This window comes from Polyodon spathula, chromosome 2, assembly GCF_017654505.1.
Source record: "Polyodon spathula isolate WHYD16114869_AA chromosome 2, ASM1765450v1, whole genome shotgun sequence".
NCBI classification, from domain to species: domain Eukaryota; kingdom Metazoa; phylum Chordata; class Actinopteri; order Acipenseriformes; family Polyodontidae; genus Polyodon; species Polyodon spathula.
In genome coordinates this window covers 5,775,758-5,793,205 of record NC_054535.1, presented here as the reverse complement: position 1 = coordinate 5,793,205, position 17,448 = coordinate 5,775,758, and the positions used below count along the sequence as shown (strand labels likewise).

The 17,448-nt window shown below is 37.3% G+C and overlaps 1 protein-coding gene across 3 annotated transcripts in view; it reads left to right on the top strand.

The window, feature by feature from the left end:
- The first annotated feature begins 472 nt into the window (after positions 1-472).
- LOC121329330 (sister chromatid cohesion protein PDS5 homolog A-like) overlaps positions 473-17,448 on the top strand; it is a 43,493-nt gene continuing 26,517 nt past the window's right edge. For all 3 annotated transcript variants that reach the window (XM_041274903.1, XM_041274896.1, XM_041274890.1), the window contains exons 1-7: positions 473-587; positions 1,339-1,486; positions 13,891-14,094; positions 14,497-14,583; positions 14,833-14,930; positions 15,017-15,143; positions 15,250-15,330. In XM_041274903.1, coding sequence (XP_041130837.1) covers positions 1,376-1,486; positions 13,891-14,094; positions 14,497-14,583; positions 14,833-14,930; positions 15,017-15,143; positions 15,250-15,330 — 708 coding nt within the window. In that variant the 5' untranslated portion in view covers positions 473-587; positions 1,339-1,375. The remainder of the gene's footprint in view (positions 588-1,338; positions 1,487-13,890; positions 14,095-14,496; positions 14,584-14,832; positions 14,931-15,016; positions 15,144-15,249; positions 15,331-17,448) is intronic.

Genomic DNA, 17,448 nt, shown 5'->3' with positions numbered 1-17,448 from the left:
CACCCTAGTCTCTGTAAATTGCCTTGGATAAAGGCGTCTGCTAAATGAAATAGTAATAATAATATGGAAGCACCTGCCAACTGAGCGCCCACCATTAGACCTCTATCAAAGTCAGCTGGATTGCCCGCCCTGATCAGATATTGCACACCAGTAATACGGGCAGTTTTGTTTTTGTTTATTTTTTTCTCACAGTACTAATTTCTTACTTCAAGAGAATCGGGTGCAACTTATTAATATTATTCACATTAGACGTTAGACGGCGCTATGCTTTCTGTTCGCATTCATTTTAGATTCTCGCTGCTCATTTAAAGAGTTGTTTTGTTTTGTTTTTTAATGCATGCTCATGCGCGTTACCGGTTTTGTCGGTAGGCGGTGTTACCGTCGCAGAGCGCTTCAGTGGTGAAGTGCAGTTTCGGAGTGCGCACTCCCGCCTCTCTGAGATCTCTATCAGTCTAAGTTCAGACCGAAGGCGGCGCTGTGTTTCATTCTCAGAACAGACACTGAGAGAAACGGGGCTGCCTGAGCTTTGTGTTGAAACTAAATCTCATATAAACCTGACTCATGCAGTAAAACAACACATTCATGAGGTAAATATTGCAGTGTAATGTATGTGTAGTGTGGGGCCGTGCGTAATGCTAGTTAATGTGTCGTTTTTGTTTTAAAAACATCAACAAGCAAGTTATGTGAGGGGAGGACGGAGATAGCGTGTAGGTTGTAAGAGAGCCGGGACCTGAAGTTGAAGAAACAAACAATAAGTAAATAATTTGAGGTTTCCCGCAAAATAAAGTTGGTCTATTTAGAGAGGTGATGCAGCGGTAAATACCTGGCTGTTTTCCATAAAAGGCTAACGTAACAATTGATAGAAATGTATATTTAGATTCTGCCGGTTTATATTGTCGCTATATCTGTGTGTATCTTTTAAATAGTTTAGAGGCCTAGCATTTGGGCCTCTACACGAACGGTGTACCTACATTTTCATCACACTGCTTAGGGACATTTTGCGTCTGGTGATGTATTTTGTAACGGTTTAGTGAATCTTCAGTAACATCGGTTAGGCAAAACCGTATAATTTTGATTTACATTCCACTGTAAATTGTGCACTTTTAATTAAATGTTGAATTTGTAATTAGTGGAATGAAAGAAACATGTTATATCAGAACGTATTTCATATGACATCTTTAGTTTTTTGTGAAGTTACTGTGCGAATTGGGGTGGGATTAAACATTTCTTTGGTGCTTATAAACCGTGTAAATGTCAACGTCTGTAAAATTATTTTTAAAATGAAAATAGCGAAGTGCTGTGTTTTATTCTCTTGAACTTTTGTTTTCTGACCGATAGAGGCCAGTAGAGTACCGTGGAAGAAAAGTTGACGAGAATGGAGTTTCCTCAGCAGCAAAAATCTGCAGATGGAAAAGTCATCTATCCCCCCGGAGTCAAGGAGATCACAGATAAAATCACAAACGATGAAGTTGTCAAACGACTGAAGGTATATGACTTTCCTTCTTAAAACTTTTGTTGTTTAATTATTGTAGTTAAGTGGCTTTAACAATTGCTAAAAGGATAATGTGTGATATCTTAATATCATTTGTCGAAGGTATCTTTCCTATAAAAAATGTAGCTTTAAAAAAATAATAATAATGGCTTTGGAATAAATCGAACCTGTGGAGAACTGATTGGGTTAGCCCTCTGAAATTTACCCCAAAATACCCTGTTAGGTGCAGAATTACAATGCATGTTACAGATACTAATTTGTGAACTTGCATTTACATCAATTCTGTTTTAGTAATTGTTGGGTTACACAGTGTTAGTACAGGTACTGTATTCAGGACTATAGGATTTATTGTCCTGTTGGTGTGTTGTTAACATCACTAAATACTGCACAGTGGAATGTTTACTGGAACCAGTTTACAAGTGTAAAGATACAGTAACGTTATCTTCAATAATAAGCAAAACAGTTGGAAATTGTTACAATTTACACATACCTTACACATCTTTGATTATTGGACTATGAAACTGAAATGTATTTAGAATCAACAGATGAGTGAATTAAACCGGCCAGGTACAATACAATTGCAAAAACTTTACAAAGTTTACATTGCTAACCAGCAAACATGCCTCTGCCACTCAGAGCAAGGGCAGTTTGTATAATGAAGCCATTACGAAATGTGACCATTTGTTGCGTCTACCAATAATTTCTTCCCCCTTGAAATGCGAGTTCATTTCCAAGGCAAATAAATTATTAGCAACATGCTTGTGACTTTAAGCATGTTAAATATTCATGACTGATGAAAGAGTTCTAAATTGTTTAAGAACACATCCTGGAAAATTAACAAAAAACAAATGCACAGGAATATAAGGTGTTACTGCAAGTTTATTTATTTATTGGCAGACACCTTTATCCAAGGCGACTTAAAGAATAACAATGCAATATTATTATTATTATTATTATTATTATTATTATTATTAATCTGCCATTTAGCAGACTCTTTTATCCAGTGACTTACAGAGACTAGGGGTGAACTACGCATCACAACTGTTGCTGCAGAGTCACTTCCAATAGGACCTTGTTTGTTTTACTTAAGATCCGAAGGACGGAGCACAAGAAGGTTAAGTGACTTGCACAGGGTTACGCACAGAGTGAGTCAGTGGCTGGGATAGAACCGGCAGCCTGCTGGGAACAAGCCCCTTTAACCTCTGGGACACCAAGCCTCTTCAACCATTGGACCACCAATTAATATTTAAATAGTCAGTGCACATAATACTACTAAAGTACAATATGAAAAGGGATGCAACGAGTTAGGATTACAAGAAGTTATATCTACAATAACATGTTAATAGTGCAGTGGTCCAATGATGGTACATCATTGATGATCCAGTAACGTGGTGTGTAGGTCAGGTGAATGCAGTGCTTTGTAAGAGGGGTAGATGAAAAGATCTACAAGTGCATTCTAAACAGGTAGGTCTTGAGGAGGCAGTGGAAGGTAGTGAGACGGAGCAGTCCTGCAGTTCTCTGGTAGCTGGTTCCACCATGGGGGGATGGGACTTCCACTTGATAAGAACCTCTCATGTTTACAAACCATTGTATCAGAGGCTTGTCTGCTTTCCTATTAAACCAGGGGTGTGTTTTTTTGTTTTTGTGTTCCTCCACAAAACACCAGTGTGGTCAATACTGTACTGTAGACAGGTAGTTAAGCGCAGTATATCTTAAATTAGGCCATCATGGTACACCCTCTACAGCCCTCTGAAAATGAATCTTCCTTAATGCCACCACTGCATGCAATTGTCATTTTGCCGAGGCACTATAGTAAACCCCTGTGTTAAGCTGTACTCTGCTTTTTTTACCTCTTATATTTGAACCCACTCCTTCACAGTGAATGCAAACAGAGTAACAGTTGATTTTAAGCTGATGATGCAGTGAGGGAGGTAGTAAACAAGGGTTGTGTGTGAATCAGTGGAGGCTCTTAAAGGAGGCAGAGCCTCCTCAACTTTTCAAAGAAAAAAAATTATATATATATATATAAAAGCTTCAGTCCACCTCGAGTCCTATTAAATAGTTTCTTTTTTTAGCATTATAATATAAAGTTCACTAAAAATACAATTATTGGGTGAAATTAATATTTGTGTATATATATGTATGTACATATATATGTATATATATATATATATATATATATATATATATTATATTTATATATATATATATATATAATATATATTATATATATATATATATATACACACACACACACACACACACACACAAAAACTCCTATCTCCCTTTTAAATGTAGTAGAAGATAGCGAAATTGTTTTTTTTTTTTCAGAGGAGGCACTGCCTCTGATTACGAAGTCCTGTCTGTCTGAAACACAGTAGTAGATCGCGTGATCTGAGCACAGGTTTTAATTGGAGGAATCACACACATCTTCACGCCCCATGCTGAAGCACTACTGTAATGCACCGAGTATGCGTTAATTTGAGTGTTGATTGAAATTGCATCATTTCGTATCGCATCAGAAGTAAGAAGCGCAATGTATTTTGTTGTTTTATTGTGTTGCATGTCTTGTGCAGGCGTTAAATGTAAAATGGAGGATAACACAGTTCGGCTGATTAAGACTCCATTTGCCACGCTAGATTATACTGGAAAAACTTCTGAAGGGAGACCAGAACTAAAAATTTAAATTTTTTATAAGAACAGGTCATTTCATAGTGGTTAGTATGACAGAGTGGATTGGCTGACTGGAGGTTTAGCAAATAACCATCTTTATTGATGGCTTTGTTTACTTTTCAGTAACTGCTCGCATGGTCAAAGTATGGCTTTATTGATTTAACAAATCTGGATCGTGCTGTAAAGTGTCAAAGTAATGCCCGGGACAGACAGGCGTGGCATGCGAGGTATTTTGCCTCCTGTATCGCTGTCATTGCTTTCATATGGTGTTGGACAGATCAGCGTGGGATGATACCCGCAGTGACGCTGAGCGTACCGCTCAAATCAAATCCAGAGCGATTTATTTCTGGCTGCCGCACGGTACAGTCGGATTAACCAATCTCAGCAAAATGCTGACAACACGTGCTTGCCAGGAAAAATCTCTTCTCTACGGGGGTGCCCAAGCACCCTGAAGTATTTGATCCCTTCCTGTGGCAAAGTGCCCGCCCCTGTGTGTGTATTGTGTTATATGTTCTGTGTTAATGTTGGTGTATAGTCATTAGTACACGGGATATAAACGGGTCTGTGTAACAAGTGTTTAAAATGTATATTTGTATTTAGGCACGAGGATTGCACAGCACTTCAAACGCAAGTAAAATGTAATAATATGTGAGTACGGGGAATTGCACTTTATTAATTCACGTGCAGTTGTACCGTGACTCCAATTGAATGATTGATTAGCAATCGAGTCTCGGTAAAGCTGCATAAAAGCTGCATGTTTTCACTCACTCGGGGTTGTGTTTTTGGTGATTGGAGACGGAGGTAATAATAATAATAGTAATAATAAGTAAAATATCAGCTCACCGTGTTTGTTTGTGTAGTCTGTTTTGTTTGTCTCTTTTGTTTTGGCGAATGTGCCGTGTCCTGTATTTTTGTTAGTTACATAAGAACATAAGAAAGTTTACAAACGAGAGGAGGCCATTCGGCCCATCTTGCTCATTTGGTTGTTAGTAGCATATTGATCCCAAGATCTCATCAAGCAGCTTCTTGAAGGATCCCAGGGTGTCAGCTTCAACAACATTACTGGGGAGTTGATTCCAGACCCTCACAATTCTCTGTGTAAAAAAGTGTCTCCTATTTTCTGTTCTGAATGCCCCTTTTTCTAAACTCCATTTGTGACCCCTGGTCCTTGTTTCTTTTTTCAGGCTGAAAAAGTCCCTTGGGTCGACACTGTCAATACCTTTTAGAATTTTGAATGCTTGAATTAGGTCGCCACGTAGTCTTCTTTGTTCAAGACTGAACAGATTCAATTCTTTTAGCCTGTCTGCATATGACATGCCTTTTAAGCCCGGAATAATTCTGGTCGCTCTTCTTTGCACTCTTTCTAGAGCAGCAATATCTTTTTTTATAGCGAGGTGACCAGAACTGAACACAATATTCAAGATGAGGTCTTACTAGTGCATTGTACAGTTTTAACATTACTTCCCTTGATTTAAATTCAACACTTTTCACAATGTATCCGAGCATCTTGTTAGCCTTTTTTATAGCTTCCCCACATTGTCTAGATGAAGACATTTCTGAGTCAACAAAAACTCCTAGGTCTTTTTCATAGATTCCTTCTCCAATTTCAATATCTCCCATATGATATTTATAATGTACATTTTTATTTCCTGCGTGCAGTACCTTACACTTTTCTCTATTAAATGTCATTTGCCATGTGTCTGCCCAGTTCTGAATCTTGTCTAGATCATTTTGAATGGCCTTTGCTGCTGCAACAGTGTTTGCCACTCCTCCTACTTTTGTGTCGTCTGCAAATTTAACAAGTTTGCTTACTATACCAGAATCTAAATCATTAATGTAGATTAGGAATAGCAGAGGACCTAATACTGATCCCTGTGGTACACCGCTGGTTACCACACTCCATTCTGAGGTTTTTCCTCTAATCAGTACTTTCTGTTTTCTACATGTTAACCACTCCCTAATCCATGTACATGTGTTTCCTTGAATCCCAACTGCATTCAGTTTGAGAATTAATCTTTTGTGCGGGACTTTGTCAAAAGCTTTCTGGAAATCTAAATAAACCATGTCATATGCTTTGCAATTATCCATTATCGATGTTGCATCCTCAAAAAATCAAGCAAGTTAGTTAGGCACGATCTCCCTTTCCTAAAACCATGTTGACTGTCTCCCAGGACCCTGTTACCATATAGGTAATTTTCCATTTTGGATCTTATTATAGTTTCCATAAGTTTGCATATAATAGAAGTCAGGCTTACTGGTCTGTAGTTACCTGGTTCAGTTTTGTTTCCCTTTTTGTGGATCGGTATTACGTTTGCAATTTTCCAGTCTGTCGGTACCACCCGTGTCAAGAGACTGACAGATTTAGTTTTACATTTAGATTTGTCTACTTTAGGGATGTAATTGTTTTGCGCCTCTAGTACTACATTTTTGAAGAACAACCATCCTTTTTCTGTGGGTGTTTTCTCTATTTTACTCCAATCTACTTCTGTTAGTCTCTGTTTCATACCTTCATAGTTTGCTTTTCTAAAATTGTAAACCTTAGCTTTAGTCTTTACTTTTGGGGATTTAAAAAACACTTCAAATGAGACCATGTTGTGGTCTGAGTTTGCCAGTGGTTCTCTGACCTCTGTTTTAGTTATTCTATCTTCGTTATTTGAAAAGACTAAATCAAGGCATGCCTCCCCTCTAGTCGGTGCCTTGACAAATTGTGTTAGGAAGCAGTCATTTGTCATTTCCACCATTTCTATTTCATCCTTCGCGCTACCCACCGGGTTTTCCCATTTTATTTGGGGGAAGTTGAAATCCCCCATTAGTATGGCTTCTCCTTTACAACCTTACAACCTTTTTATTTACTGTTCTGTTAATTCAGTAAATGCTGAGCGCAAGCAAACGCTCAGCTCCATCCAACTCCAGCTCTCTGTTATTTATTTCCTGGTTGCTGTTTCTGGTCTGACGTCCCCCACTCCGACCATCTTTGTGACACTCCCTTATTTCATACAAGGACAGGCAAGTCGGTATTATATACATTGCCCCGATAAGCATCCTTCCTGTAGCCAATTTGACACTTATCACATTTTATTATCTATTATTTCTGTAGTTCAGGCTACTTGTTGTTAGCAACGTATTGTATGTTTCTTTGCTAAGGTGATCATTCATTTCTTACACCTGCATATAGATGACAGAAAAACAAACCAGTGTTTATTTAGTCGATTATATGGGGGGGCATTGCAGTTGTAGCCAAAAGCATTGCATCACGCCTGATAGAATTAATAATCTTACAGTGACATAATGAAATTACATATCGCTTTGTAGTTTTCCAAAACTTGAAAAATGTTACATTTTGAAATCTGACATACTGTACAACTATTGTAGTTTCCGGTAGATTTTTTGCAATACCATTTTGTAGTTTCTTAGATTGCATGATGTTAAATAAAATATTGAAATTGTTCATGATTTTATTTTTATTTTTTTTGTTATGTCTGCATCCTAATATTCTACTAAATCGGCGGTTCTCAATCTGTGGTCCGCCAGCTTCCTTCAGGTGGTCCGTGGAAAGGTTACATAATTACGGAAAGCAAGTGGCAGCATATTTTATAGATCCCATTGCAAACCCAAAATGTGATACCTTAAACTCGGCTACAGAAGCAGGAAGAAAATGCATACATGGAGAATATCTCCAAGTTAAAAAAAAAAAAATTAATAATAATCTGAACTCCCTGCAAGGGTGCTGGAACTAGGGGTGCTGGTGGTGTGGCAGCACCCCCTTGGCTTTGCATGGCTTCCTTCATATACAGGGGTTACAGTTTTGTTCAATGGCTTTCAGCACCCCCACTTTAAAAATTGTTCCAGTGCCACTGACTGACTCCCTGTTATCTACAGTTTTGGAGTGTCTAAAATTATGCTTTACTAGGGAGTTTTTGTGTTTAGCGCTCGTGTGCACTCAGTACAGCAGCTTGTAAAGTAAGATATAACAGATGTGGTGTGTTGTGTTGCATTGGCACATAGCTGTAGTTGGGTTGGAGGCTGGAGGTTTTCAGTGTTTCCATTTATTGTAATTAATAAAAAATGAACTTGCCTTAAGTATGTAATGTGACAAAGAATTTGAAAAATGTGTTGTCTTTTGTTGACTGTAACTGGTTGCGCTTTTTTATGTTTTACATTGTCTTTTTTGTTACTTTTTTTTATTATGGTAAATTACTGTGCTTATTTAGGCACTCTGCGATTTGACTGGGGAAAAATAATGTAAGTTTATTAGAGTTCACAAAAAAAACCAGTAACCTTTTCACTTCCTTTTTAGCTTAATTACTGAGCTTATTGCTTCATTTAAATAGTTCTCTAAGTTTTCAGGGCATTTTGTTAATGCAAGTCTTTTTGTTTTTCGCTATTTTACATTTTTTGAATGCAGCTGTACATTTTAGCCATTTTCTTTACACAAGAGTACTCGCACAAGTTTGGTCACCATCATAACTAGCATGAAACCGGAGTGTAATAATCCAGCACCTCTGCACTTAAGCATTTGTATGTCAGCTGACAATAGCTGATATCCCATCATGCCTTTCTTCTTAAAGGCGTTTTTGTGCATATGTGTACCTATTATGTACTAGTGTCACCTTACAGTACAGTAATACCAAAAATAATTGTAATATTTTTTTAATAAAGTAGCCGGTGCTGCTATAGTATTAGGTGGTGGATTGCGCCGATCGCTGGCTTATTTTGACACCCTGCATTCATTGTCACTATTTGCTTTGAAAATAATTGGTTATTTTTTTAGCAGTCATTTTTAACGTTTTAGCCTCTCGAAGTGCTTCAAACAGAAAACCTGCCCATTCAACTGTCTGATTGGTTAAATGTGTCAAGACGTAACACAGCTGTCCGGGTCTGGTGACCAATGGAAAAAGCCCCGGCAATACACACCAATGTGTAATGCGCGGCGCTAATAATAAAAATGGGTTACAGCTCAAACAATAAACACTGTCTGCCCCACAATAATACCAAACACTGTCGCCAGTCCTGGGTGCATATAGTAGTGCTCGTGGTGGGTGGTAACAGTTATTTGTGACTGTGTGGTGTAGTGCTGTTCTGGCTTTGTGCTGGCCCAAGGCGACTGCTCTGGATACGTGTTCAGGGGTGGACAAATCATTATTATGTGTGGTAGACTGATGGGCTACCGAAATGGTACAGTATGGTAGCCCACCAAAAATTTTGGTAGCCCACATTTTTCAGTAGGTAAACATTTACATTTAACGCTACTCGCCATTAAAAAAAAACGTAGACAGATACAGTTGTGAGGTGGTAAAGTTCAGAAAAGAAATCCGACACTACTAATAAAACGTGTTTTTTTTTTAACCCATATATAACCAGATACTGCCAAAGTTTGCTAACAACCTAGTTGCTGTTAATATTTCTACCAAACAGTAACAAGCTAATAATAGTTTCCTTATATAAAATGTAGGGAATTGTGTTGGACAGCATCATTTGCATTATTTTCCCAGACTATCCAGGCCCGGCGTTATGGGCGGACCTTAGGGGTCATGGCCTGTCCAGTTTAGATTAAGTGCACCCCCCCCCCCCGATTCATATTGCAATTGTGTTATATTTTTCTGTGTTTTTGGAAGACTTTGATATACGTGCATAATATCGATGTACAATTTTTATATCGTTGCCCACCCCAAATTAAAAGAAAAAAAAAAATCCGGAGAGAGCTGTGCTAATTCGTGCTGTGTGGATAGTTCAGAATATTGCGCTATCATATGATTTATTGTCATCACAGTGAAGTAAAACAGAGTACGAGCTAATTGATTTTTCTCAGCGTTCATGCTGCCACCGGGCCTGACTTGTTAGTCCTGGGGACTTAGTCTGGGTTTTTGATCCAACCTATATCTTCTCATTAGTGGCAAAATATTAACTACATAACAAATTAAAACAATCATGTTCTGGGTGGTAGGGTTGATTTTTATGTTTTCTCACCTGTGCCATTAATAGAACCTAGCCCCACCTTTAACCAGTCTTCATTAGCTAAACAATTTCGTACCGTTTACTTTTATATTTTTAAATATTCATACAAATATCTATCTTATATATAAAATCAGTGCGCATTATCAGTAACTAAACTGTGCAAGTGTTGCATTTGTTTAAGATGTGGTGTTATTGTACAATCAATATACAGTAGTACCGTACAAAGAAACTTGCTGGCCTAAACGTGTACACAGAATATAAACATGAGCAAGGCTTTCTGCTGACTTAATACAGAATAACGTTAGCTAATTGTTCAGTTGGAAATAATAAAATAAACTAACGCACCTTTATTAACTTTCTAGTGTGCTCAAGCTGCAGTGTCCATGCACCTCTGGTAACACTGATAACCACTGAGGGTACGGTGTTCTCTCCTGTTTATTAATTTGTTTTATATATGTATATTATCTCAGCCATAACTCCGGTAAAATATAGTGACCTACTGTATACCTGCAGTCACTATATACCGCTGATGCCATTCTTTAAAGTATAAAGCACATTCTCCGCTGATTGGTTTATCTGTCATGTCGCTGATCTTGCAAGCAACTAATATGCGATTTTTTAAAAAAACATTTAAAAAAAAAAAAAATGGAATGTAATGAATCTTAAGGCATGAACCAATCACGATTAGATTTGCTGGTTACTATAGCTACTGCTTCAACTGTATGGGCGTGTACTAAATGGGAAGTAAACTGAGCTGTTTTATCAGTCTTTCTGTACAAAGTAACCAAAAAGCTTCTATATAGAAGATCTTTGAAGTAACTGCTTAAGACAAAAAAAATCTTTAGAAGCCGCCGGTAGTCCTGCATTACAGTTCAGTAGTCTGGGCCCAATTTTTGGTACTACTGATTTGTCCGTCCCTGGGGAAGTCATTTGCCTTTGTTTTATTAATGTGAATGTACCCCTCTGTTATTTAGCATATGTTTAGCTAGTGTTACTATTCCGTTGTAGTAAAGCAGCCTACAGACCAAGTAGCCTAGGTTGAGCCTTGTTACACTAGCTACAGTGCCGTGAAAAATTATTTGCCGCCCTGTCTGATTTTCTGCATTTTTGCACATTTTTCACATTGGGTTGTAGTAGTATATAGAGGGAGTCTGAGAGAAAAAATGACAGCAAAGTTTGGTGCTTCTTTCATTTGTTTGGTGTGCAAGGTAATCAAACATGCAATCTTCAGGTGTGAAAAAGTTATTGCCCCCCTAGTTAACTCAACCCAATTAAAGGGATAGTTAGGGTCAGCTGTTTGAATACTTTGGTTAACAATCCGGCCTGATTTGGGCCAGCCCTGCCCAATATATATCTGACTAACTTTAGCCCTTACCATCAGATTGAAGTTGTCAGCACACATGTTCTAGAGGCACATCATGCAACGATCAAAAGAAATTCCTGAAGACCTCCAGAAAAAAAGTTATTGATGCCGATCAGCCTAGAAAGGGTTACAAAGCCATTTCTAAGGCTCCGGGGGCTCCACCAAGCTACAGTCAGAGCCATACTGTCCAAATGGAGAACGTTTGGGACAGTAGTGAATCTTCCCAGGAGTGGATGTCCTGCCAAAATCTCTCCAAGAGCGAGGTGTAAAATCGTCCCGAAAGTCACAAAGAACCCTAGAAAAACATCCAGGGATCTGCAGGCCTCTCTCGCCTCGGCTAAGGTCAGTGTTCATGACTCCACCATCAGAAAGACACTGGGCAAAAATGGGATTCATGGTAGAGTAGCAAGGCGGAAACCACTACTCTCTAAGAAGAACATGAATGCTAGTTTCAAGTTTGCCAAAAAGCACCTGGATGATCCTCAAGAGTCCTGGAACAATATTCTATGGTTAGATGAGTCAAAAGTGGAACTTTTTGGCCAACAAGGGCTCTCTTATGTCTGGTGAAAACCAAACACTGCATTCCATGGTAAGAACCGTATACTAACGGTCAAGCATGGTGGTAGTAGTGTCATGATTTGGGGATGCTTTGCTGCATCAGGACCTGGACTACTTGCCATCATTGAAGGAACCATGAATTCTGCTCTGTATCAGAGAATTCTACAGGAGAATGTCAGGCCATCCGTCCGTGAGCTGAAGCTGAAGCGCAGCTGGGTCATGCAGCAAGACAATGATCCGAAACGCATAAGCAAGTCTACACCACAGTGGTTGACAAACAAGAAATGTAAATGTTTTGGAATGGCCTAGTCAAAGTCCAGACCTAAACCCCATTGAGATGTTGTGGCAGGACCTGAAACGAGCAATTTATGCTCTCAAACCCACAAATAGCACTGAGTTGAAGCAGTTCTGCGTGAAGGAGTGGGCCAGAATTCCTCCACGGCGCTGTGAGAGACTGATCAATAACTACAGGAAGCGTTTGGTTGCAGTTATTGCTGCTAAAGGTGGCGTAACCAGTTATGGAGTCTTTAAGGGGGCGATTTACTTTTTCACACAGGGACATTGGATGTTGCATAACTTTCTTTAATAAATAAGTATCAAAATGTTGTTATTTGTTCATTCAGGATCCCTTTTATCCAGTATTAGATTTTGGTTGAAGATCTGATAACATTCAGTGTCAAATATGCAAAAATGCAGAAAATCAGACGGGGGCAAATACTTTTTCATGGCACTTTGTATTAAAAATGACTTTCTTTTGATATTGAATATTAAACTATTTATTTGCCCTATGTTTCTGTTGTATGTTAGTAAACATACTTCGTGTATAAATACCTACAATCCATGGTGAAAGAGTAAGTAACTTAACATAATATATATACATACATGCATACAGTGCCTTGCAAAAGTATTCAGACCCTTGCTATGATATCCCATTTTGTGAAATTACAAAATGATGCATACGCATTTTTTTAAACTTAATATTTTATTCAAAACTCAAACTGAAGACTTCTTAGGTAAGAAGTTACAGTAAATCTCAGCAAAAACTAAAGAGAAACAAATGAAATATGTTGATTGCATAAGTATTCAGACCCGTCAACTCAATATTTGGTGGAAGCAAAGGGTTTGAATACTTATGCAATCATGACCCATTTTTATTTCATATTATCTACTTATTTTTGTTTTTGCTTTGAATGTGTGGAGTAGGTTGTGTATAGAACACATTAATTCCTTCTTCAAAGTGTCATGACTGCAACCTTTAAAGTAACAAAATGTGAACATGGTGAGAGGGTCTGAATACTTTTGCAAGGCACTGTATATATGTGTGTGTGTATGCATGTGTGTAATATATATATATATATATATATATATATATATATATATATATATATATATATATATATATATATATATATATATATATATAAATTTATTTGTCATGGCCATAATACGTGAAAGGAAAGAATGTTATGTTTTGAAAATCATTTAAACATACAGTGTTAGACGCATTTTGAGCCTGTAGTATTACATAAAAGCAGTTTAACATACAACTGCAAAAAAAATTAAAACCTTCATCAAAGTTTAATACATCGTCTTGAACTTCTAAAATATCAGAGGTATATTTTTTGAGGTATATCGTTCACCCTTATTTCTAAATACAAAATGATGAAACATTGTTAGAATGAATGTGGTGCACAAATGCCTTCAACCCATTTAATTGTGTTATGTGTATTGTTGAAGTTTAGATTTTGGCTGAATTGCAGAGGTTTAAGATCAATGCACATCATTATGCTCTGGAAGCATGAATTTAGATGCAGATAAGCAACACGGGTGCCTTGTTTTATCTCCCCAGATGGTGGTGAAGACGTTCATGGATATGGACCAGGACTCTGAGGATGAGAAACAGCAGTACCTCCCACTGGCTCTGCACTTGGCCTCAGAATTCTTCCTCAGGAACCCAAACAAAGATGTGCGGCTCTTGGTTGCCTGCTGCCTGGCAGACATCTTTAGGATCTATGCTCCAGAGGCTCCATACACCTCGCATGACAAGCTCAAGGTAATCCTTTTGGACCATTCACGCTTGCTTTTGAAAGTAACCCCAAGACAGCTACCCATTATATTTTCCTTTTTCCTTTTTAAGGTCTAAAAACATGAATGGATTTGTTTAACACCCTTTTTTGTTTTTGTTTAACACCTAAAGTGTTGAAGTGATTCACTTGTGTGCTCTGCTTCATGAAGTTTAATCCCTGTTGGTTGGGTTTCCAATGTAAACGTAGCGAGGCTGGTCAAAGAAAGGCCTAATGTGAGTGGATGAAAATAATTTCAGAATGCAACTACCAAACATAATGCATTCAGTGGCAGTCCAGTGCTAATCATTATATCTGTATTTTGTACTTTTTGAAATCCTTTACATTTTCAGTTTAATACCAATCCTAAACAAATTCTTGTTTTCCAACAGGATATTTTCTTATTCATTACAAGGCAGCTGAAGGGCTTGGAAGACACCAAAAGTCCACAGTTCAACAGATATTTTTACTTGTTGGAGGTAATATCGTGTCATCTTTTTTTAACGTTCTTTAATTGTTTAAATGTTCAAGTGATCTGATACTGCAACTCGCAGGATGTAAACACAGGATGCTGTTGAGTTGTGGTGTTTGGCTGACTCCAATGGTATGGCACAATTTCTGCACTTACTAATCCTACCCTGATAACAATGACAGATTCTGATGCATCATTCTTTGGCTTGTTTTCTGCAAGTGCATAACTGTCTCCTTTTTTAATTCCTTGTTTGAAGAATATAGCTTGGGTCAAATCTTACAACATCTGCTTTGAGCTGGAAGACTGCAATGAGATTTTCATACAGCTGTTTAAGACTCTCTTCTCTGTCATTAAGTAAGTATAAACATTTTATAAAATCTACTAATAAAGAAGCTAAATAAGTAACTTACTTGTTTTATAAATTAACATTGTTTTCTCAGCAATAGCCACAACCAGAAAGTACATATGCACATGCTGGATTTGATGAGTTCTATCATCATGGAAGGGGATGGGGTGACTCAGGAATTATTGGATTCCATTCTCATCAACCTTATACCTGCACACAAGGTTAGTCAACGACATGCCTAAATCCTGATATTTGCAGTATTTTGTCACTTTCAGGTTACTTGTAACTAGCTGTTTTACTAACCACTTTAAATATGTTTCCTTACAGAACTTAAACAAGCAAGCATATGATCTTGCTAAAGTTCTCCTGAAAAGGACAGTACAGACCATTGAGACATGTATTGCCAATGTAAGTATTGACACCAGCCCATAGCTGCACTTAGACCAATTCTTTGTTGTGGTATTTTTGCAGAGAACTCCAACAACGGCATGATATAATTATATTTGCTGGCTGTGAAAATTGTTTTTGATAAACTATAATGCATATCTGTAATGTGTAATTGTCTGTGTAAAAGTTTTATGTGTGTGTATGTATGTGTATATATTAGTATAGTAAAGACCGTGATCTTTTATAACTACAATTTATTTCAGCAACTTTTTTGTAAAACTCCAAATATGCGAATTCAAAAGTATTCATACCCTGACAAAAAGAAAATCAAATAGCTAGTTGAGCAATAATAACCTCTTTTAAACAATTAGGATATTTGTCAATGAGCTTTTCGCATGATTCTTTAGTGATTGTTTACCATTCTTCATTGCAAAATTGTTCCAGTTCATTCATATTCAGAGGATTTATCTTGTGCACAGCCGCCTTCAACTCATATCAGATTCTCAATAAGTTTTAGATCCGGACAAGTTTTGTAGCAAAGGGTTTCAGATGATTGGCCAATATCTTTTTTGGTATGTCATGGAATCCATTTTACCATGTATTGGAACTAAATTTCCTCTTCCATTTGAGGAAAAACAGCCCCATAGAAAGGTATTACCACCTTCATGCTTGATAGTAGGTATGCCATGCAATACTCAACCTATGGTTAAAATGGAAACCCCAGTCCCATTTGCAGTCAATTTACTTGAATATCTTTGGCAGTGCATCTCAGATTGTATTTAACCCTCCTCACAATTCTTCTACTCGTCCTTGGTGAAAGAACCTTTCTTCCAGACCAAGGGAGTGTTGTGACAGTACCATGAGTCTTGTTCTTCTTCATAGTAGAAGCAGTAGTTGAAATTGGGTTATTCCAAATGCTTGGAAATCTTCTTGTATCCTTCTCCAGCTTTGACAATAAATAATTTTCTACTTAAGGTCTTCGGATGGCTGTTTACTTTTTCCCCATATTGACTTATTGGTAATGACAACAATCATCCTATGCATAACCGTTTTATACTCTCTAAGAATGTTCACCTACAGTCCAGCGTTTTCTCGACTTTTCTAGAATTAGGTTTTCAATACTATCATCGCATCAAAGGATATGGAGTTTTGCAAGAAAAAAAATAAATGCTGAAATAAATCATTGTATCCAGCTATTTCTTGTAACTTTTTAAATCACAAATATTAATGTTTTAAGTGCATGTTTACGTACATATTTAAGTCCTGTATAGTACACAGTCCCTTCAGATCTAATATAGATACAGTGTGTTAATCTACATGATTAGTATGAGAGAGACATTACTAGCACACTTATTTGTGGCACTGACGCACATTATGTATTTATTCTTTAACCCAAAATGAAATGGGTCAAAATTTCGTAAATGTGTGTGTGAGTAAATGTTTCATAAATGTGTGTGTGAGTAAAGATAAAGCATTCCTTATTGGAATCCACGCAGTTATTATTAATGGATCATCACTGACATAAACCCGACAGGATATTTTCTTTCCGATTTGGTTCCTGAGAAGAATAGTCTGTGCAGTTATTATTATTGAAGCATACTTGCCTCTTGCTGTGTGTTACTGTTTTTTGTAAAACATTGATATCCTGCCAGTTAAAGGCTCAGTGCAAAGCTTGTTTTACGCCAACCAGAGACCCGCGTTTACAGCTGTATTGCCATATTTTCTATATGTTCTTTAAATTTTCAAATTTAATAATCGATACCCAGGTGGTAGAGAGAGACCCGGGTAGTGTCGGGTAATTTAACCTTTAATTCAACGGGTAATTTAACCAACCTTGTGTGTGTATTAGTATTGGGACAAATATCAGAAATATTCAAAATAATATTTTTTTGACATGTATTCAGTTATAAAAATCAAATGACAAAAATACCTTTACCACATTACCACCTCACCAGAAGTTGTGCGACAAAAATGGCAAATGAAAAATAGCTCTCTGTGATATGTGAGATTACTATCTATCAATCTGTCGATCTATCTGTCTAGCTGTTAAACAAAAAAAAACAGGATCAGCACAGCAGCTCTTGAGCCTCTATTTAAAAGTTTTAGACAGCAAAAAGGAAACAAACTAATATTTAAATT